Genomic DNA, 22,992 nt, shown 5'->3' on the forward strand with positions numbered 1-22,992 from the left:
CTTCCTTCCTTCCTTCCTTCCTTCCTTCCTTCCTTCCTTCCTTCCTTTCCTTCTTTCCTCTGACATAATATATTGAGTGGTTACCAAGTGCCAAGACACTTACCGCCATGAACAAAACAAAACAGACAAAAATGCCCTGCCCTCATGGAGCTTACGTTCTGGAATTTGAAGTCGAGCCCACCACCACCTTTACCCTGGGCCAGTGTTTCTTGTGGGCAGATGGGAGGAAAAGGCAACAACTTGACGTTCTTGGCGGCCACCCTTGCAAACGAGGGGAGCCGACTCAGTGTTCCAAGGCCCTGGGGGCACTCACGGCTGCTGTTGGGTCTGTCTTGTTTTGCAGGCGTCCGCTACAGCCAGCCGGGGAACAGTGAGGTCACTTCCGCCTCAACAATCAGCCACCATGGCAACAGCGCCATGGTGACCAGCCAGTCTGTTTTACAGCAAGTCTCTCCAGCCAGTCTGGACCCTGGCCACAATCTCCTCTCACCTGATGGTAAAATGGTGAGTACACCTGGGCCATTGTAGCTCTGGAGCTGATAAGATAAGAGGCAAAACAAACACAACTTCTCACAAGGCCTGCCTCAAACAATGAGCCATTGTAGCCCCGGTCGGGGAAAATGGGGGCTGTCCAGAGTTGGAACGGAAAGGTAGGACCAGTGACCCAGCCTTTGGCGGGTGGAAGAAGTGTTCGGTTTGAACCTGGCCAATAAATCTGACAGAGTTCTGCTCTCGTTTTATTGATTGAATGCCTCATAAAGGAGCAAGCCGGGTGGGACACTGTTTGTTTTGGGGCCGCCAATGACATTTGTGTTGATAAAATGTTCATTCATACCCACCCCCCCCCATCACCACCACCAAGGCCTCCAAAGCCAGTCTTTCACCTCAGAGAGGACTTCACTTTGAAACAAACCCCCCTCTTTCTCTTCACCACCCCCTGGTGCTGCCGGCAAGGAGAGAAACTAAGTCAGGTTTTAGGGGTAGTAGGGGGTGGAGAGAGGCTTCTTGAGCTGGGACATCTGATGGCACGTCAGGGAAGAGCACCGCACAAAAGGGCAGGTGGGGTGGGGCGATGCTTGCCCCACGAGTGAGAGACACCGACTTTGAAGTTCCAGGGACCAGGGTTCAAATCCCAGCTCCAGCACTTAATAGCTGTGTAGCCTTGGGCGGGTTACTGAACTACTCTAGGTCTCCTTCTCTCAACTATAAAATGCGGGTAATAACAATATGGTTGTTGGGGGAACAAATGTGCTAACAAGGGAAAGACTCAGCACAGCATCAGATAGTCAAGAAATGGTCGTGGTGTTGTGATGTGAATGTCCGTGTTCCTCTCTTTAAGTGACGTTTTCTGTGGTCATACCCACAGCCCACACCCAGATGTAAGTTTAGCACACTTGGTGAGGAATAGACTGTTTGAATTTTCAAGGCTCTAATTCTCTAGCCACACAAGGGCAGGGGAGCACCACGGGTGAGAGAGACAGGCATTACAACACCAGTAAGGGTAGGAAATGGAAAACTCGATTCTTTGGGTCATGCTCTGGGTTTCAGTGGGGGAGGAGCTGCAGGTTCCTGGCTTGCACGCTCAAGGTGGAGCTGCACACATTCCCTCAAGGTGTCTGACCCAGAGGCAGGTGGGGGCCCGAGCAGGGGACGGGGACAGGGAGCAGATGCCATTTCAGACCTTGACGTGTGCCCGCTGTGTAGGCAACACAGGAATGGTGAGTCACAGGTGATTGAGTCCCCAGCTCCCTGGAGGAAAAAACAGCGTGTAGTTTCCAAGGGGAGTGCTAGCCTGGGTCCGTGGTCTGTGCAGACTGCTAACAGAGGTAGCGGTCTGTGCAAAGGAAAATGAAAAGGTGCTCCTGGGGGAGGTATTTGGTAGCCCCCTTGCCCTCCCCTCATCCCGTAAGCTTCTTCTTCATGAAGAACAGTTTGTGCGGCTACCTTGTAAGAGGCATAGGCAAGTCTTGATGAGTCACTTTGAGACCCAAACTGGTTAGGGGTGAGGATCACTCATGCTGCTCTGGAGAAGGGGGTCTCATGGAAGAGGTCTTGACTTAGTCCATGAAACCCTCCAAGTCTCCACTCCTCTCGCTTGAAGGGCCTTGGGGTTTGGACCCTCCTGCTCTTTCTCCTAAGAGGCAAGTGGCCTCACCCCCAGCCACAGCTGCTCCAAAGGCAGTCTGCAGACACACTTTTTGCTTCCTGTTCTGCTCAGCAGTCCCCTCATGGGCAGTATATTATTGGATTGATGATTGACCAAGAGAGCACACCTCAACGTTAGCAAACACCTGGAAGCTTGTTTGCAGGGACCGGCTTTTTACTAGTCTCCAACACCCTGGCTCATATGTTAAGTCACTATTACTGGATGCCCACATGCAAGAATCTGTTTTCTGTTAATATATAACAGGTCCATCACAGATTGTGGTCTACCAAGGCAAGAGTGGAATATGGTTAAAAATAACGCAGGCAGGAAAGCTCGTGTGTCCATGTCTTGGGCTCTGTTGTTTATCAGCAATAGGATCATTGTTGTTTAACTTCAGCTTCCTCATCTATAAAATGGGGGAAAATAATGCCTGCGTCGTGGCGTTGGTATGAGGATGACTTGTAGCGCTGCGGTTCTTTGGGTAAGCCCTGGGCAAGGAGTGATGTGTTCAGTAGGATGTGAATTGAAACTCTTCCCCCAGGGATTAGTTTTGGAAATATTGCTGATCCATGTGAGCTTTGCTTTGCACTGTCTGTCCCCTCCCGTACCTGAGTGCATAAACAAAAAGCTGGCCAGATTTAGGGTTACACATACTGGGGGGCACCTGGGGGGCTCAGTTGGTTGAGTGTCCGATTCTTGGTTTTGGCTCAAGTCATGATCTTGGGGTTGTGGGATCGAGCCCCGCGTCGGGCTCTGTGCTCAGCGCAGAGTCTCCTTACCCCTCTCCCTCCGCTTTTTCCACTCCGCTCATGCTCGCTCGCTCTCAAGTAAATAAATAAAATCTTTAAAAAAAAAAAAATACATACTGGGGCTCCTGGCTGGCTCAGTTGGTAGAGCATGTGGCTCTTAATCTCGGGGTCATGAGTTCAAGCCCCACATTGGGCATATAGAGTTTACTTAATAAAAAATAATAATAACAATAAAAATTAAAAAGCACATACTGGATACTCTCACGGTATCAAAGCAGTATGGCCTAACAGGGAAGAGCTCAGGCCTTAGAGGCAGATGGCCTGCTTTCAACACCAACACTACCTCTTGAGCACATTTCTTAACTTCTCTCAACTTCCGTCTCCATGTCCACAATGTGGAGATAGTAACACCAACCTGGTAGGCTGTAGGCGTTGAAGCACTTAGCATAAGAGAAAGTACAGCAAATGGCGCCATTCACGTAATGCAAACACAGTGAATTACCATGTAAGAATCATGACTGGTGTCCTTGGCAGCCCCTGGCTTCCTTCATTCCTGGAGGCAAGTAGAAAATACTGGTTGCGTTTTAGAGTGGAAGGAATTTGACCAAGGTTACCCAAAAATAGCAGGTGGAAGGGATTTGAACTCCAACAAAACTGAGTGTGAATTCTGGCTTCCTCACTCACTAATCAAGTGACATAGGACTGGTCTGTCCACTCTCGGGAGGATCAGTGTCTTAATTGGTAACATAGGGGCAGTGGTGAGAACGCCCTCCCCACTTGTGTCAGTATCTATTGAGGACAGTCAGTGGAAGCACTTGACAAACTCTAAAGCCGTGTACATTGAAGTTGCTTTTATGGTTGGCATCTGCATTTCTCTTTCACCATGAAAATCAAACACTGAAACGGCAGAGACTGCCGTCACTTCATTGACTTTCTCCAAAGGGACTACATTACCCAAAGGAAGTCTGAAGGCAGGTTACTGATTTCTTTTCTTTCTTTTTTCTTTTCTTTTTTTAATGACTCTGACATTTTGAAAAACAAGTCCAACGAACAGGCTGGTTCTCTCTTGTTTGATGTGGTCAGAATTCCTTCTTGGTCACGTGACACACCCCCCAACTGATTTCTTGATGCCCATTTTAAAAACACAAACAAACCTGTTTGGTTTTTTTCTTTCTTTCTTTTTCGAATTAACCTTGGAAGCTATGGGGTTGACCGGAAGGTCAGGGCAGGAGATAGTGTCTTACCTGGGTGCTGGCGTGAGTCCTGTCATTTGACAAGCTCTAGAAGAAGGGCACCTGGCCTACTCAGACATAATGTATGTATCCTGATCCTAAAGTACCTCTGAGTGGTCCTGATACCATCAAGAATGTCTGGAGTAGTTCAGAATGACAGGAGACATCTCTCTTCCTTCTTCCTCCCCCACCTCTCTCTCTCTCTCTCTCTCTCTCTCTCTCTCTCTCTTTCTCTCTTTCTAAGATTTTATTTTTAAGTAAACTCTATACCCAATGTGGGGCTTGAACTTACAACCCTGAGATCAAGAGTCACATGCTCCACCGACTGAGCCAGCCAGGCGCCCCGAGACATCCTTTCTTTTTTTTTTTTTAAGTTGATAACATTTTTTTTTAATTTTTTTAAAGATTTTATTTATTTATTTGAGAGAGAGAGAATGAGAGACAGAGAGCACGAGACGGAAGAGGGTCAGAGGGAGAAGCAGACCCCCTGCTGAGCAGGGAGCCCGATGTGGGACTCGATCCCGGGACTCCAGGATCATGACCTGAGCCGAAGACAGTCGCTTAACCAACTGAGCCACCCAGGCACCCCCGAGACATCCTTTCTTAATAGTAATTTTAGAAATTATTTTAACACTATAAATAGTAAACTACTTTGTTACCAAGAAAAGCATGCGCGTGTGTGCACGTGCACGCGCATGCACACGTGCGTGTATGTGTAAAACTGATAGCTCCTTATAATTAATGGGAACCATTGGAAGCATTTCTGAAGACATCAGAATCAAAGCAAGCACATCTGTGACAGCTGTTGTTTAATACTGTCTTGAAAGTTCTAAGCAATGCAGTGAGACATATACACATATTAGTACTAGCAAGGAAGAGACCCTATCAGCATGTGTGCTTGTGATGACATTATACACTTGAAAAAGTGAAGAAAATCAATAAGGAAAAGATACTATTAGGAATAAATAAAAGGATTTAATTCCCCCAATGAAAGGATGCAAAGTGGCCCTGTGTGTAGTAAACTCATTAAAATCAGTAGCTTTCTCTTACTCATCTGTCAATAAAATATAATGGTGCAAGTTTCCTCATCTGTAAAATGGGTTGCTGAGGTGATCAAATGACAGTGCAGAGAGACATGCTTGTAAAAGACAAGCCTTGGGGTCCAGGGCTTATCATTTAGTAGCTTTGTCATTATGATATCAGCTCCTTGACCAAAACAATAAACATTTTTAATGGATAGTGGAGATTGGGAAAAGGTAGAGAAGCCCAATGATGGCGGATCTCCCCCCCAACCCTTAGTAATAATTGCAGGGGTGGGGAAAGGTCCTCTATAAAAGGTAAGAATTTGACTTCCAGAGTCAGGCAGACCTGGGTTTAAATACCAGATATACCACTTGCTGGGTTATTGGATCTTAGGCAATATACATATCTACTCTGAGCCTCGGTTTTTCCATCAGTGAAACGGTGATGGATCTAGCTGATACCCTATCTACCTGATACAGATCTACCATGAAGTGTCTGCCTCACGGAACCACAGTGAGGTTTGTTGGCTAACGTATGAGTGGTACTTAGTGGGGCCTGTATCAGTGAGAGCTTTCCTGCCCTTCTGCCTAGTCCCTAATCTGCTCTCACTCGGGCAGACTTCAGTTGTTATTTTTAGTAGTCACATGTCTTTAGCACCAGGAAGAGAGAAGGCATGGAGCAGAACAGAGGATACTTCCGAACTGAGCAAGTGACAGTCCCACAATTCCCAGGAGCAGAAGAATCCCCAAGGCAGGCAGGTAACTCAAAGATGGTCAACAGATGGAAGCACCATAAGGGAAGGGATTTTTGTATATTTTGCTTCTCAATCTTCAGCACCTAGAACTATGCCTGCGCCTCAGTGGATGCTTCATAATTACTGTTGAGCGAATGAATGAATGAATGATGGATGAATGAATGAATGAGTAGATGGATGGTTGGATGGATGAGTGAATTGGCTGTGCAGAGGAATTGCTGAACCATGTCATTTTGGACACTGCTCTTTGCAGTCCCGGTTGCATTCATGTTGCTCTTGTTTTTTTTCTCTCCAGCAGATCTCCGTCTCCGGAGGTGGTTTGCCCCCTGTCAGCACCTTGACGAATATCCACAGCCTGTCCCACCATAATCCCCAGCAATCTCAAAACCTCATCATGACGCCCCTCTCCGGAGTCATGGCCATTGCACAAAGTAAGCTCCGTTCTTGGTCACAAAACCTAGGGGGGCAGGGAGAAGAAGGGTGGGCAGTAAGTCAACCTGATTTTAAGAAAGGTTTATAGAAGGCCCCCTTCAAACTCACCCGCCACTTGTAGATTTGATTCCACTTATGTTTAGTTCCGTATCTCTCTCCTCAACAGTATTTGGACTGTTTAGCCTAAAGAAAGAGAAAACAATGGAGTCACGTTGAATCTTGGTCACGGCTTGCCAGCCGTGCATCCTGGGGCAAATCATTAACCTTAGTGAGGTTCAGTTTCCTCATCTATAAAATGGGTTGCTGAGGTGATCAAATGACAGTGCAGAGAGACATGCTTGTAAACCTATAAAGCGTGAGTTATGTGTAATATCATAGCTTACACTTTTGTCTCGTGTTCATTTCTACCCCTAAGGATGTGGTAGACATTCCAGGAAGTTGTGCTGATGTTTCTTTGTGTTGGCCAAGATGGAGCCATGATGGGCTTCCTTCTAAACAGGGAATTTGGTGTTGTCATAGGACACCTCTTTGGCCAGTGGTGAAAGTACAGTGAGAACTCCCGAGGGAAACTGTTGTAGCATCTCTGAGTCTTTAAGGAGAAACATGCCTGAAGACGGGAGATGGACCTCGTCCTTCCAGCTCTAGGAGGCTCTTGTTCCACGGCGAGCCTGTAGCCCCTCACAGATGGGCCAGTTCAGGCCACGGGAAGGCTGACGGGGGCCGCATCTGTGGAGGCCGCTCTCAGAATTCTAATGTTTTGTTTTGTTTTTTAAAGATTTTATTTATTTATTTGAGAGAGAGAGAGAGAGAGAGAGAGCACATCAGAGGGGATAGGGTCAGAGGGAGAAGCAGACTCCCTGCCGAGCAGGGAGCCCGATGCGGGACTCGATCCCGGGACTCCAGGATCATGACCTGAGCCGAAGGCAGTCGCTTAACCAACTGAGCCACCCAGGCGCCCTCAGAATTCTAATGTTGATGAGTATTCGGTGTGTTTTCGGCTTCCTCATGACCTCAGGCCAAGTCATCACTGTGTGACACTGGGAAGACTTCCCGAGAAGGCTCGGGAGAGTTCTGAGGATGGCACGTTGCTCATCTTTCTCTCCACCTAATAGCGCCCCCTTGTCCTCGTGGCCTCACTGTATCGTGTGCCCACACTGACCACCTCTTTATTTTGTTCTGCCTTTTCCTCTTTCTCTCTTCCCTCCAAGTCAGCTCTAGCCAAGGTAGCAACTCAGATCGCTTCTGAAGAGAATGGCTTATGCGCTCTTGGAGGGCAAAACAGGGCTAGACCCATGAGAGCACACAGCTTTACTGAGCACATCTTCAGCAGCTCGGCCGTTGATGTACTCTGCAGCTGTTTTGTTTTTTTGCAGAGAGAAACAGGACTAGAGAAGCTTTTAGAGGACTCACGAAATAAAAAATTGTTTCAAACTTTTACTGCCTTTTCACAGGAATATGGTAGCCATACTAAAGCTATGTCACCTCTTTATTTCCACAGCCAAAAAGATACACAAACCATCCCATTTAACCTTCTTTCTTCCCACATCAAGCTTTGGCGGACACACACACACAATTCTTATATTTTCTTAGGCACTCTCTCAACTAAAATTTTCCCGGAAGCTATTCCATATTTTTCTCAATTTTGTTCCTCCCGATTTCTTCCTTCCATACTTCTCCACCTTCTTGCTATATCCTTAATCTCCTACTGCAGGTGGGCAGCCCCAGAGTGTACATTGCCCTTGGAAGGGTGTTCACGGTGCACGTGCATGTGTGTGCTTGGAGTGGGGTGAGGAGAGCATGAAGAATGGTGAGGATCACCAGAAAACTTGGCCGAGACGCGCGGTCCTAGCCGGTGGAGTGGCGGGCTGAAGAGTTGCTTGCAGGCATCCTCCTGTGTGGCCAGCGCCTGTCCCGTTGAGTCTGAGGGTCCTGCCTCGGGCAGAATGTGATAACAAAGCCCTTGGCACTGCCAAGCCCTCATTCTCTGTTCATCCACTGGATGGACAGCATGCTTCTCGGGCAGGAGCCAGTGCCCAGAAAACAGGTGAAAAGGCCAAGAGTCACACTCCGTGGGAGCTAGAATGACATCAGTGGCTCTCGATCCTGGAATTGAGGCACAGCAGGATCACAGACTGTGTTGAAAATAAGATTCCTGGGCCTCACCTCTGAAGGTTCTGACTCATTAAGTCTTGGGTGAGGCGGAGGAATGTATATTTCTTAAAGAGCTCCCCCAGATGATTCTAAAGCCCAGGCAGGTTTCAGAACTGTGCCCTCAAATGTCATCCACTCTCAGCAAGGTAATTTGCTCTTCTGGGCAGGGATTTCCCAAAAGAGCAGCAGTAATAGGCTCCTGGGAAAACAGCTAGTCCATGGGGCCTCCCAGGAGACCCCGGTGGAAGGTGGGAGAGGGAAATGGGATATCAGGGTATCAGGTGAGACTCGGGCTTGGGGAGCTGAGCCCCTGGGGAAGGGGAGATAGTGCTGGTCTGAATGGCATCAGAGGACCCGGCCCCCAGTCCCCCTCCCCAGAAGAGCCAGGAGGGGGCTTACTCTCCCTTCACTTCTGCTCAGGGGTCTCGCCTTTTGGGTTTCTGATAACCATATCGGCTAAAGCCCTGAGTAAGCAACAGCTGAGGTCTTCGTGCTATCTGCACGGAGGACTTCCCACAAACCCGCTTCTGGAACCTTCCGCATTTCAGGAAAGGCTCTCTAGGTGTCCCTTCCACGCTTGCCTGAAAGAGACCTTTTTCTGGGTTTCTTCTTCATTCCATCCTGCCCCCCGTTTCACAGAAAGCAGGGTCAAAGGAACATTGGCAGTCCAGGAAAGAGGTCAGGGTGCCTCGCCGCTGGTCCTCCCATCACCACTCCCACCCTGGCTTGGCTGTCTCCCCCAGATTCCTGCCCAGGGAGCACATGGAGCTGGTGGGGGGCGGAACCCAGTCTCTGCAGTGCTGGCCCCTGTCCTGAAGAGGCCTCAGGATGTAGACACAGAACAGGACCCCAGAGGCCTCACACCTCCAGAACAGAAAGATGGCAAGAGCCCCTATAAACTGCCGACGTTTTACTTACGACTTCCTCCTCCCAGTACCTGGACCTTTTGATGCCACAAGCCCTGTGCCGCCAGATAAGATATATCTTCTTCAGAGACCGGTTGAGGTCTGGTGTTTGTCCCCCTTCTCTGCTACAGTCAAGAGAATAAGCATCTGACCTCTGCCAGGGTCTTTGCACCAGTTCGCTAAATGAGACTCTTCTGGCTTTGTACTCCTAGGATGGTGCAGGTTGTTGTTGTGTTTTGTTTGTTTGGGGGTTTTGGGGGGTTTTCTTGTTTTTGTTTTTGTTTTGTTTTTATCCAAATGTGAGTTCCTGAACACTCCTGCCCTCTGCTGGACAGACAGGTGTGGGCCATAATCTGTGCCCTGGAGTGACGGCCTTTAGCTGCCCTCAGGGCACCCAGGCAGGCCTCTCTTGGAGTCAGGTCTGGAGGGAGTGGGCTGGTTAGAGGCCACCTTCCCAGGGTCCTGGCAACCTCAGGGGAGCCAAATTTGGGAGGATGGTTCTCAGGCCTCAGATCTGTGTAAGCCCTTTTCCATCCATAACTCACTGTGGAAAGTGAGCAAGTCAATCTCTCCGAGCCCCACTTTCTTTGTCTGTAGAATGGATCTATAAAACCATTTCCCATGCAACCTCTCATGTGAGGCCCCACTGTGCCTGGCACATAGCAGGGGCTCAGTCCGTAACCATTCCCGGGCACTCACCTCTCCCTGTTCCCGCAGCCACCTCTGAGCTTTCCTTCTTGCTCCCACAGGCCTCAACACCTCCCAAGCACAGAGCGTCCCCGTCATCAACAGTGTGGCCGGCAGCCTGGCAGCCCTGCAGCCTGTCCAGTTCTCCCAGCAACTGCACAACCCTCACCAGCAGCCCCTCATGCAGCAGAGCCCCGGCAGCCACATGACCCAGCAGCCCTTCATGGCAGCCGTGACTCAGCTGCAGAACTCCCACAGTAAGGACGCGGGTGTGGGGGATGGGAGTGGGGATGGGCCCCACCAAGGGCCCTGAGCAGCCCGCACTGCCCTCTCTGGATCTGTACTTGCTTGGAAGTGTATTGATTGGGTCACTTTTCCCTACCTGTTATCAACCCAGACGATTTCTCAGCATAACCCTTGTGTGGTCTGTGCCTTTCCTAGACCTACCCTCTACCTCCCTGACTCCCGGGGGAAGGTTTGAAGAGGACAGTTGAGGCCTACGTGTAAAGGGGAGCTGGAGAGAGGGTGCAGGGGCGGCACCCATGGACAATCCCACCAGGCAGCCACAGCGCCTTCTCCCCATGAGCCTCAACGTAGCCCTTTCAATCTAAAATTCCAAGCAACCGTTACCAAATGACGAGAGTGGGCATGCAATTTGCATTCCCTGAAGTTGGAGAATCTTCTAGAATCCCCATGCTGTCCAGTTGACACACCCCAAACATCTCTAAATCGAGAACCACAGACGTAGGTGGAAAATACCACCTGCGCGCCATCTTGGATAAGGAATAGTAGCGCTTCTGCGCTCCCCCCGCCCCCAGGCTATTTCTCATACCCTGTTTCTCCACCTACTCTTAAGGCCTTTCTTTCAGCCAGTTAGTTCCCACCCACTCTAGCCACTGTATCTCTGCCCTCCATCCTAAGCCCCAGGCCCCCAGCCAAGCCCTCTGGCCAGATCAGGCCTACAAGTTTGGGGAGAAATCACGGCTGGCAGGGTCCTACAGGAACACCAGATAAGTCTCCGGAATAGAGTGTTCGTCTTGGAGTCAGACAAACCTAGGATTTAAATCCTGGCTCTGAGGCTTACCAGCTGTGTAGCCATTGGTAAAGTTACTTAACCACTCTGAGCCTCAATTTCCTCATCCATAAAATGGAATGTAGAGTGATTATGGAGATGAGATAAATAATGTAGAGTGATTATGTAGAGTGAATATGGAGATGAAATAAGAATAGGTATGAACCGTGTTTGGTAAGCATAAGAGTTACAAAAACGCAGGTGATGATTTATTAAGGGACCGTTTAATAGGAGACAGGAATGGGGAAGAGGATTTTTGTTCCTCCCCTGGCTGCCTGACAGAGCTGTGCGTCTGAGGAAAAGCAGCCAAGTTCAGCCTTCTTCTCTCCTCGGGGCGCTCTCCCCGCCTCAGGCCTGCAGAGCTGGTTTCTAAGCACCATCTCACATTCCAATCACATTTTTTTGTGGCTTCTGGAAAAAAATCTCCCATAACCTGTAGCAGAGTCTGGGACCACATGTACCCACTTTCCTTCGGTTCGGGACCCGATAATATGCCCCCACTTGTCCCTGCCCCTGGCCAGGCCCAGGTGGGATTGTCAGAGAGTGGTCCCCAGTGATGACCTGTGGACTGCTGAGCCCCAGCCGGGGGCCCCCGGACCAGACAGCAACCAGCCTCCCTCCACAGGAGGGACAAGCCAGGGTGGCAGGCAGTGACTTTGACCCCGTCCCCTACTAGGGGATGCTGTGGTAGATAGAATTGGCTGCTCCTTCCCTCGTGGCCAAAGATCCACATGCTTCTGTTAGTTGGTCGAATTTATATGAATCTAATGGATAAATCACATGAGTCAAAAGGTTCTAGACTTGGTGAACAAGTACTGGAAAAACTGAAAAATGAGTCACATGCTCCTGAAGGTTTTATTTGCATCTAGTCTCCCCTTGTCTATCATCCTTCAACTTTCTGTGATGTCATAATATGACCTGTGATGTCATTTTAGCACAAATTGGAACAACCCAGAATTATACAATGAATTATACCCATGTCTAATTATAATTATTAATCAACTTATAATTGCCTGCATAAGACCTGGCTCTTGAGTCGTGGCAGATGTGATACGCTTGTGCTGACCAGCTTGTTTATGTTTGCCAACTACTTAGAACTTTTTTTGACTTAAAATCTCCGATGCACCACATACGCCTAAGGGCCATTTGTTGATGCCTAGGCATCTAGCGTTTAATTGAAAGTCAGGAGAACAGAAGTGCTGTCCCCTGCTTTCGACAAGACACTGTGCAAAGCTGTTTGTCTATTTGATACAAAGTACTTTACACACGATGTTTTCTAATCCTACAGCAGCTATCATTCCCATTTTACAGATGAGGGAATTGAGGTTACGTAACTTAATCGAGGAGCCAGAATTTAAACACATGGCCATTCTTTTTACTGTGTCACACCGCCTTCCAAAACGTCACCAGCGCTGCCCCGCTTTTCTCTGCCTGGGGACACAGGAGCTATGGTGTGGGATGGGGGCGTCTATAGCTGTGTATACGCCTGTGTGACCTGCACCTTGACTGTGTCTTCACTCTGTCTCTCCAGTGTACACACACAAGCAGGAACCCCCCCAGTATTCCCACACCTCCCGGTTTCCATCCGCGATGGTGGTCACAGATACGAGCAGCATCAGTACGCTTACCAACATGTCTTCCAGTAAACAGGTAATGCCGGCAGCAAGCGGGGAGGGGGCAGCGACCCAGGCTGTTGATGTGCAGAAAGGGTGGCAGTGCCCCGCGGACTGAGCCTGGTCCCTCCCAGGCTCCTCGTTACTTGCTAAACGAATCCCCGAGGTCAGAGGGCAGGGAAGATGGGCCATAGGCTAAAAGGATGTACTGCTCCCCCGGCTATCCCAGCAAGAGCACTAAATGACCAGGGCTTGATAAACCACTGGAGACTGGATTACACAGGGCCTTTAGGGGTTGAGACTGAGTGTTTCCCAGTGGGCTGAACAGTGGTCCATGGAAAAGATGTCTCCAAGGAGGACTCGGGAGAGTCCCACCCTCTGTAGCATTTCGTGCTGTACAAGAGGGATCCCTGAGGGTTCTCGACAAATCAGTCAGTGGAAAAAGAGAGTAGAGAGTCGGGGTCCTGAGGCTGACTCCCCCGTCCAGGACCCATGTGGGACCCAGAACACTGTAAATTCCAGAGAATGACCCAATTCTCCCAACCCGTGGAGATTCCCCAGTAGACAGTCGGGCCTTACAGGGGCCTGCGTTTCCTTGTTGTTTTATCAAGAAACTCAGAATTGACTTCCTAGTGCGCTAAAAGTGGGAAACCCAGAGGCTTTGTCACTCTTTCAGTGGATGGCTAGTTCCCACCTCCAGGTAGAGCTGATGGAGCAGTTAAGCCAACCAAAGACGGGGCTTGTCAGTCCAGCTTGGACGGCTGGACTGTCACGGGACACAGAGTTAGGAAACAGGACAAGATGTCTGAACACACAGGACACTTCCAGAATAATACAATGGGACCTTTTAGGAGCTGGGGTCTGTGCAGCGTGGGAACTGTCTGGCCTCTATTGATTACTAGATAAGTAGGCGACAACCTTGAACTTCGTGTCACAGGCTCTCAGCGGGGTTTGGTCTTGTTGATGGTCTTTTTTCCATCCGAGTCCTGCAACTCACACCTCCTTCACTGCCATGTGCTACCGAGCAGGTTCTTTCATGGGCTTGGGTTCTCTGCTCTTCCCTTTGCCCACATCTCCTCCCGGTCCTGCCATATTATAGAGCAGGTGGGTTCTATTCCTGGTTTTGCCCCTTGTTTGGTGACCTTGACCTCTCTGAGCCCTCATTTCTTCACCTTTAAAATGAGAGTCATAACATGGACTTGTTCTGGGGATTCGAAGAGGTCATGTAGATTAAGTGCCTGGCACGTCTTGGGTATGTGCATGTGTGCTCGTGAACACACACACACACACACACACACACACACACACACACGGCCTAGGCAGCTGGGCTCTGGAGTTGGCGGGGAGAGGGAAAGGTGTGTGGGACCTGCTCTGCCACTCTTCTCTCACCCAACGGAAGATGAAAGGACACCCCCCCGTTGCCCTGCCCTTCGACTCCCGTGCGATTTCCCACTCTTTGTAGTGAGCAGGGAAAACATTTATCTGTGCTCACAAATCTCAATCAGGGGGGCAGCCAGGCGCAGCGGCCCTGCTTGGGAATACCTTCCCCTTTGAAAGGTTTATCAATCCATCTGCCGCTTGGTCAGCCCTAGACAGGGCTCTGATTAATTATTCCTGTCTTTCCCAAGTTGACTTTGATGCTTGCTTGTTGAAACAAGCCCTCTGAATTCAGGAAATGGTCTCTTAATCAAAATACTTAGAGATGCTCTCTGAGACGCGGCCCTGGCCCCCAGATGGCTTCTCCCCTCCACTGGACAGAGTGGCCAGCCGACCTTGAAGCTGCACAGCCCTCCAGAACCACCGCGAAGTTGTCCCTAAGTCCCTGGGCGGTTCAGGAGTCTGGCGGTACACTCATTTCTGGGATGATGAGAAGGATGATTACACTTAGGATCAAACTATTCACGGAGCCCTTCAGGTTTCTACTTCTCGTGAACATGATCTCATCATTTTCTTTTTATTGCTTGGTATAAGGAGTGTACCAAGTATTCCTTGGTACAAAGGAATGAACTAAGGCCCAGAGAGGGAGAGTGACCCGCCCAAGTTCTCACAGGTGGTCAGTTCTAGAGCTGGACCTTCAGACTCTGGACTTTGACTCTAAATCCTGCACTCTTTCCACTTAAACAGTACTTGCCTTCCAATCTCCATCTCTAAAACACCCACAACGTTTGCTGCTTTTGAGGTCTTAGCGGTCAGGAACAAGCGTACAATTCAGCCCACGTAGGTGTCCCAATCAGGCAACTTCCTCCAGCCTGAAGGAGAAGAGGAATGGGAAAGATGAAGTCAAGGGTAAGGGTGCTGCTTCCTAACAGAAAGATCCAAGGTGAAGAAGATGTGTACCAACTTTGTTCCCCAGGCAAAGGGTCAGAAATGAATTCTGAAAGAGATCTGGTGGCAGTTCTGTTTTCTCTTTGTTCTAAAGTAGTATTTTCCAAAATGAGTTTCAAGACTGTTGCCGGGAACCGGGGGCACATGGTGTGAGGCAAGGAGGATTCTTTGGTCATATACATTGGGGGAACGGCTGGGCTCAACAGCTAAACACCCCAAGGGGGGGGGCTTCTCCGAATCTTTCGTAGGCTGATGTGTGCATGGAATGGGGCCATTAGTGTGCACAGAGGCTCCAGGCCAAGCATCCTGGACATCGCTCCGTGAGAGGCATCCCAGAGTGCTGGCAAAAGCCAGCAGCCTTCCATTAACCCGGGTCCTTTCTCCACCCCCCATGTGACCTTGGGCGGTTAATTCACCCTGCGGGACCATTTCTGCATCTCTCCTGGGGAAAATCCTACCCCCATCTCACAGGTTACTCCCAGGGCCTGAGAGAGCGGCTGGGACCTGGTGAGGTACTCCATGTGCTAACTCCCTCCCTCTTGCTCCTTCCCATCTGTGATCCTTTAGGAGATACCTTCTATCGGCTCCTTCAAAATTTAACTCATTGCTTGGTCTACATGGGGTCAGAGGAGGTTCTGTCAATAAAATTTCTCAGGATTAGGACTATCTCTCAAGCACATCCCCCCTCTTGGGCCTGGGCTCCGGAGATCTGCTTCCCATTTTTATGCTGACTCACACATGTGCTCTCCTCCCTGGACTCCCAGGAAAAATAGCAACTCATGCAGGGGCCTCTCAGAGCACCAGAGCCCTTTGTGCTTAGTCAAATGCCTGGACTCTAGTAGACGTTCAGTAAATATGAATGAATGAATGAATGAATTCAGAACTAGCATTTTTGAGTGCTTCCCGTTTGCATAGCAGCACTCCAGGTGCTTTGCCATTCTTACCTTTCTCAGCCAACCCTCCTACCCGTTCTGCAAGGTAGATATTTTTTATGCCCCACTCACAGAGCAAAACACTGAGGTTCAGAAGTGGGGAGGGATCCGGCCAAATTCACACAGATGATAAATCTGGAGCTGGACTCGCTCCAAATCCATTCCACCACGCTCACCTTCTCCTGTCCCTTTTTCTTTTTCTTTAAAGATTTTATTTATTTGAGAGAGAGAGAGAATGAGAGATAGAGAGCAAGAGAGGGAAGTGGGTCAGAGGGAGAAGCAGACTCCCCGCCGAGCAGGGAGCCCGATGCAGGACTCGATCCCGGGACTCCAGGATCATGGCCTGAGCCGAAGGCAGTCGCTTAACCAACTGAGCCACCCAGGCGCCCCATCCTGTCCCTTTTTCAGCACTCAGAAGAATGACCCAAGGTTATGCAGGCATAAGGCTCAAGCCAGGATTTGAACTTATATCTGATCCCAGTGTTTCCCTTGTCAGGACAGCCACCTGCCCGGGGGCTGGGTGGATCACATTTCAGGAACCTCTGGGCTGGGTCTTTCTCACCTGCAGCTCCTACAGCTCTGTGTGCCTCCCTGCCCCTCCTCCTTAACCGTGGGTGCTGGTGAGTTAACCATCTGAGTGGGTCTGTGCCCGAGCTCCTGTAAAACAATGCCCCGCCAGTCTGGAACAAGACCACAGCAAGGCACTGACATGGGTTAGGACAAGTGTGGGCAGGCTGCGCGCCGAATCCTGTTTCCACAACCTCTGAACCCACTGCTCCACTTGCTCGTTTACAGAGAGGTCAGGAGAGCCCCCCCTCCCCCCACTGGCACTCCCTGCTCAGGGGTGCTAAGAAGGAGTTAGATGGCCTCTCAGAAATCCCTGGCAGCTTCTCACGTCCCAACCTTCTCCACTGGTGGTCAGGCAGGACAGTGTGACGGTTAAGAGCGCCAACTTGGCAGTTAGGCCGACCCAGGCCTAACGTCTTACCACTTTCTATCTGTGTGACCTCGGGGAAAAGTCCTAGTCTCTCTGCGCATCAGGTTCCTAGCTTGTAATGTGAAAATGATGATTCCTCTTCCGTGGGATCATGGAAAGGACTAAACGCACTAAGTCTTGTAACATACATAGCTCGGTGCTTGGCTCAAAACACCCCGCCCGTGGCAGCTGGGGCAAACTTGGCTCCCCCCCGCTTGGCAACCCTGAGTGTCTCTCAAGCTTAAGAAGGAAGATTGTAAATGGCAAAGGGCATTTATTTTCCCGTGACCATCACACTCAGAAGGTAGAAGGAAGTCATCTTCCTTGTGTTGAGGAGCACAAACTTTTCTCTTGAGAGACTCTGGGCAAGTGACCTACAATCTCTCGAGGCCTCAGTTCCCTCATTGGTAAAACTGGAAGTACAATCATTACATTTATTTATTAATTTGAGAGGGCGAGAAAGGCAGGGGAGGGGCGGTGGGAGAGGGAGAGAAAGAAGCGTAAGCAGGCTCCACACCCAGCACAGGTCGAAACATAGGGGCTCGATCTCACGACCCTGAGATCATGACCGGAGCCAAAATCAAGAGTCAGATGCTTAACTGACTGAGCCACCCAGGTGCCCCATCATTACTTTTAGTTAATAGAGCCATAATTAATCTAATTTAATAATAACAGCAGTGAGTTATCTGTACTCACTGTCTCTACTTCCTCAGCTCCAGTTCTGTCTTTTTTTTTTGATCTAGTTTTTTTTTTTAAATATTTTATTTATTTATTTGACAGAGAGAGACACACAGTGAGAGATGGAACACAAGCAGGGGGAGAGGGAGAGGGAGAAGCAGGCTTCCCGCTGAGCAGGGAGCCCGATGCGGGGCTCGATCCCAGGACCCCGGGATCATGACCTGAGCCGAAGGCAGATGCTTAACGACTGAGCCACCCAGGCACCGTCCAGTTCTGTCTTGAGGCTATTCCTGATAGCCATTTGTCCTCACACTGTACTGAAACCTCTCCTGTCCAACTCACTAGTACCACCGTGTTGTCAAACCAATGGGTCCTTTTCCATCTCTGCCTCTGACATAGCTGATCACTCCCTCTTTTCTCACTTGGGTTTTAGGACAGTACCCATTCCTGGTTCTCTCCACTGTGGCACTCCTCATTTCCGTTGCTGGCAGCTTGTCTTCCCAACATTCAGTTGTTGGAGGGCCCTGGGGCTCATTCTCTGCTGTGGTCACTCCTGGATGATCTCCTCCACTCCCATGGCTTTGGATCAAGTGTCCACACTGATGGATCCAGTAGTTCTGTCTCCAGTACGGACCTCTCCCTTGAATGCCCATTCGTAAATCCAGTGCATCTTTGGCATGACAAGCCTCGCTAAAATAGGAACTCTTCATTTTGCCCCTATTTCTCCCTACTCAAACTGCTTCTTCCTTGGGCTTCTCCATTTCCAAAAATGGTACCAGTTGTTCAGGGGCGATACCTGAGAGTCTCCTTGATTGTTCTCTGCACATCCCACAACCAGTCCCTCGGTAAGTTCTGCTAGGGATCCTGCAGAATGCATCCCACACCTGAGTGCTTCTCCCCTTCCCACCAGTCCACCCCCTTCCCTCACTGATTCCCTACAGTGGCCCCAACTTCCGACTCCCACTCTCACTCCTGCCCCACCATGGTGGTTATGGTCTGCTCACTACGTAGCAGCGAGAATCATCTCTTAAAAGGAGAAACCAATCATGTCACCCCTGCCCCATCAAAACTCCAATAGCTTCCCATTGCAACCAAGCCAAAATGAGGGCTTCTTAGCGCCCAGTGTGATCAGCCCCGTGCCGACCCTGCCCTTCTCACCTCCCTTCCCACCTCCCTCTTCTAGTCGGCTTCAGCTGAGCCATAATTGAGGTGATCCCACTTAAGGACTTCTGCGTTTGTGGGCTCCATAATGCACATGTTTGCACGCTTGCTCCCTCGTCTCATTCAGCTCAAATGTTACCACTTCAAGGAGGCCCCTCCTGATTGCCCTCTGTAAATTATTCCCCTTTCCTTCAAATCAGTCTAACCTGTTATCATGTGTATTTTTTCTACAGAGCATTCATCTCTACCTGAAATTTTATTTTATAGACGTGTACTATACACACACACACACACACAAACACGTATACACACACACATATATATATTCATTTACTTATTTACTATTCAAAACTCTCTCTAGAATATAAACTCTGTGACGAAATGGACAGGGTCTTGTTCATGGCTACATATGCCCAGTGCCTAAAAAAGCGCTAAGCCTGTAGAAAGCATTCAAAAACGTGTTGCATGAATGAATGATAATTTCCTGCTTCAAAGGGCTGACGTGTGAATCCAATACAAGGATGCATGTAAAGCCCTTACGTAGCGCAGTGCCTGGCACACAGTAGGACCTCAGTAAACGTTAGCTCCTACCATCTGTAATCAGCCCCCTTAGAGCGAGGACGTCCTTAACCGTTACCACAGCTACTACCACCCCTTTCAGATCTTCTGGGCAGGGCCCCCGTGGGGCTGGGTATGCCAGGCCTTGGTTCTGAGGGACCCCAGTGCACCCCTTATCAGCTGTTTGTGTTTAGACTCTGAAAGGGACAAATAACTCTAGTACCTTTGACAACATTTAGGGCTCTGCCACCATTTTATTATGTGAGCAAACATTTGATAGCTGGGAAGCCCATCCCTAATGACAGGTCATAGAATCTCGCTGGCGTCTCCTTATCTGCCCTTCTTGTTTGCTCTTCTATTGAAACCTGCAAGGTCACAAGCCATTTTCTCTCTCCTCACCTGAAATCTGAAAATTGGAAAAAGGCTGATAGTGGGAAGTAAAGAGACTCGAACGTGGGGGGTGGGTGGCGGGAGGAAGAGGAGGCAAAGGGTATCAGGGGACCCTGACCAGGGCCTCAAGAATTTAAAAGGGTCAGAACCTGTCCCCTCGAATGCAATCACACTCTGAAGAGGGCTCGCAGGCCCGGGCACCCTGTGCAGCCCCAGCGTTAATTCTGAGCCCTTCCCATGTATCAGTTCGCCTGACTCCTCAACAGCCTCCATTGCACAAGCGAGAAAACAGGCACGAAGAGAGTGCCGGACTAAGAACACAAAGCTAGGAGAGGACCCTTAACCTCAAAGCATAACACGTGCCCGAGGGCACCCAGAACCAATTTGAATCTCTGTCTCTATGCTGTCCTAGTTCTGAAGCTGGCTAATTGGCTCTCTTTGAGCTTGTCTTCCTAATCTGTAAAATGGGCATAATGGCAACCTTGTGCAGGATTATGGCTGGGAGCACTGATGAGATAATAATGCAATAATAGGCCTTTAGCAGTAATGATAGGGGTGTGTGTGTGTGTGTGTGTGTGTGTGTGTGTGTGTGTGTGTGTGTATGCATGCACATATAAGCTCCTGAGTGTTGAAGGAAGAGTCCTTAGAGAAGGAGCCATTAAGCCACAAGGCAGAACTTTCCCCTGAGATGCCAAAACAAATGAAAGGGAAGGAAGAGACAGAGGAAAGCCAAAGGGTCTCCCTGGAGAGAAAAGGACAGAATGATGTTCCACGACAGCCAAAATGAATGAGGCCCAGGGCCCTGGAAGGGGAGGCCACCCCCAGGATGTGGGCCGTGGCTCCTCTCGGGGGGTTTCTCCATCCGTTCTGGGGTCTCCTGCCCCCCTCCCGCCCACCTGGAAGTCTGGCATCGGAGGCCTTCAGCCCAGAGTTCTTGTCTTAATAGGAACAAGGCTGTAGAAAGCACTTTGTAATTCCCCTCACGCCTTCCCTGATGGGTCGTTTGAGCAAGTGGCGATTTTCTCATGTGCTTTATAGCCTGTTGCTCAAGTAGATCGGCAGTTCTGGCCAATCTGGGAGCTGATTAGAAATGCAGGTGCTTAGGCCCCACCTCAAGCCCACTCAGTCGGAATCCACCTTTTCACAGGCTCTCTGGTATTCATGGGTCCATTAAAATTTGGGAATCCGTGGTCTAGGGGACCCCTGCCCTTAGAGGTGTTAGGAAGAGGACCCTTACTTCCATGAGAGGCAAGAGCTCGGGTCTAGCTGCCGTTGCAACCACACTGAGCACGCCGTAAACCCCATGCTCACAGAAAGAGGAGCTTGACTTCAGGATAAAGGTCAGCGAGCTAAGACTATTTCAAGGTCCGCAGCAATTCACTGCTGTCTTCTGAAGTGGCTGGGAAACCTGGCTCGCGAGTTTCCGTAAAGGGAGCGTGCTTCAGCACCAACCCTGGGGCACTGAGCGGGCACTGTGGGTCCTCAGCCCGCGGCTGGCTGAGTGGGGTCCAGGCTCCCCTGGAGAAGCCAAACGAATGGCCTCGTGCCTGCTGAATGCACGCCGCTGAGCTCTCTCTCCTCTCTCTGCAGTGCCCCCTCCAAGCCTGGTGATGCCCACCCATCACTTACTTTGTGCACAGCAACAAGGACCCTATTTGCCACACCGTCCGCCTCCAGGCAGCTGTCACGGAAAAGGCCAGTGGCCTGACAGGCACCTTCGAGAGAGGTCCCTGCCTACCTGACATTCCGCTGGCGTCTCGGACAGACAAGGATAGCCGGCTGGGAGGCACAGCCCAGAGTGCAGCTTCCCTCCCCTTCTATGCAGTATTGTCGCCATGTCTCTCCCAAGATGTCCAGGACTCCTATCCGGCCCACGGGTGGGAGCCGAGAAACCACGGAGGAGGAAGAGAGAAAGCTGTCGTGTCTACGTTGCGCTCCCTCGTCGAACAAACTGATGCGAAAAACTTGAACCTGTTACTGAAATGATGAGGACACGTGCTATTGAACTGAGCCAAACACACTGTAAATATCAGCAGCCTCCCGCCCCCTACCCCATCCCAGCTGATCTTGAGATTTCTTTTGAAGAAGTAAATTTCTCCAATGGGTGTAAACTATAACCTAATGTAATTAAGTGCAATTGCCCCTCCGCTTCCTCCCCGCCCACCCTGTATATAATACTAAAGTGTCTGTTAGTTCTCTTTGTAAAGGTCGGAGTTGAATCTTCCAAGTGATTGGCCCCCTTCCCCGCCCCCCCCATGGAGAAATAGCCTGAGTCGGGAGTGAAAGCTCCTCCCCCTTTCCCTCCGGCCTGGACACACACCGGGACCGGGACCGTGTCTGTGGGACTGACCGCCAGCTAACGCTGGCCTCCTGTTGTGAAGACACACCTCTGGATCCTGGAGGGGCAGCACATGGTGTCAGACTGATACCCTAGCTTCCGGCAGGGCTGGGGGTTCAGCCAGTCCACCACCAAGATGCCGCAAGGCAGGAAAACTGGCTGCTTGATAGCACAAGAAAGCATTACTCTCTCCGAAAGCCTCCCATTAAAACTATTTTATCACTGCCCAGAGTCTCCTATTTCTGTCTCTGATGCTTTTGTCTGCCAAGGTTCCGCCGAGAACCCCCCACCCCCTCGCCCCCGGCCCCGACTCCCCTTGGAATGTTCCACGCATTCCACCGGGCTCGTGGCTGCGTGTCCTGGTGTGTCCGTGCCGGCTGCACTGCTAAGGTCAGAAGAGTCCATACCCCCAGCCAGACTCCACAGGCCCCTCCGAGGGGCTCCGGCCAGAGCAGGAGGCAACACCTTTGCCTTCCCCACAGCTCACAGGAGTGAAGGAGTGGAGCCAGCTCTTGGTGACTCTTGGTCATAGGAACAGATAAAAAGCGGGAAGACTAGAAACCCTGTGGGTGCCTTTTTCAGCCTCATTTTAAGCATTAACCCCAGCCTGTCCTTCCTTCCCTAGAGCCATTAGTCACTAGGAGAACAGGCTCCCGTGAGTGTTGCCTCCTGCCCGGCTTTCCCGCTCTGGCAAGGATGCTAATGAACACAACTCGTCCAAAAGGTGAAAAGCCAAAGGCCTGGACCCTCCACCCGCAGGGGCTTTGCCACAAATAATCCAGTGTTGACTCCAGGAAGAAGGAGGATGTATCTGTCCGCTTTGCTGTGTCCTCTTGTACAGCATAGACCCTACCAGCATGTGGTTTCTTG

At 50.2% G+C, this 22,992-nt stretch overlaps 1 protein-coding gene and 1 long non-coding RNA gene across 7 annotated transcripts in view; one reads left to right on the plus strand and one right to left on the minus strand.

Moving 5' to 3' along the window:
- LOC141370415 (uncharacterized) overlaps positions 1 to 324 on the minus strand; it is a 20,552-nt gene extending 20,228 nt beyond the window's left edge. The window contains exon 1 of the long non-coding RNA XR_012374444.1: positions 156 to 324. This is a non-coding gene — a long non-coding RNA (uncharacterized lncRNA). The remainder of the gene's footprint in view (positions 1 to 155) is intronic.
- Positions 1 to 22,347, plus strand: part of HNF1B (HNF1 homeobox B) — a 52,608-nt gene extending 30,261 nt beyond the window's left edge. For 2 of the 6 annotated variants that reach the window (XM_073879461.1, XM_073879462.1), the window contains exons 5-9: positions 344 to 504; positions 6,200 to 6,335; positions 10,142 to 10,336; positions 12,683 to 12,801; positions 21,375 to 22,347. In XM_073879461.1, coding sequence (XP_073735562.1) covers positions 344 to 504; positions 6,200 to 6,335; positions 10,142 to 10,336; positions 12,683 to 12,801; positions 21,375 to 21,395 — 632 coding nt within the window. In that variant the 3' untranslated portion in view covers positions 21,396 to 22,347. The remainder of the gene's footprint in view (positions 1 to 343; positions 505 to 6,199; positions 6,336 to 10,141; positions 10,337 to 12,682; positions 12,802 to 21,374) is intronic. The other 4 variants (XM_025851268.2, XM_073879463.1, XM_073879464.1 and 1 more) reach the window with 3 other exon arrangements.
- The last annotated feature ends 645 nt before the right edge of the window (positions 22,348 to 22,992 follow it).

The sequence above is a fragment of the Callorhinus ursinus genome, unplaced genomic scaffold (assembly GCF_003265705.2).
Source record: "Callorhinus ursinus isolate GAN/ISIS: 27379988/994484 unplaced genomic scaffold, GSC_fseal_2.0 scaffold34, whole genome shotgun sequence".
NCBI classification, from domain to species: domain Eukaryota; kingdom Metazoa; phylum Chordata; class Mammalia; order Carnivora; family Otariidae; genus Callorhinus; species Callorhinus ursinus.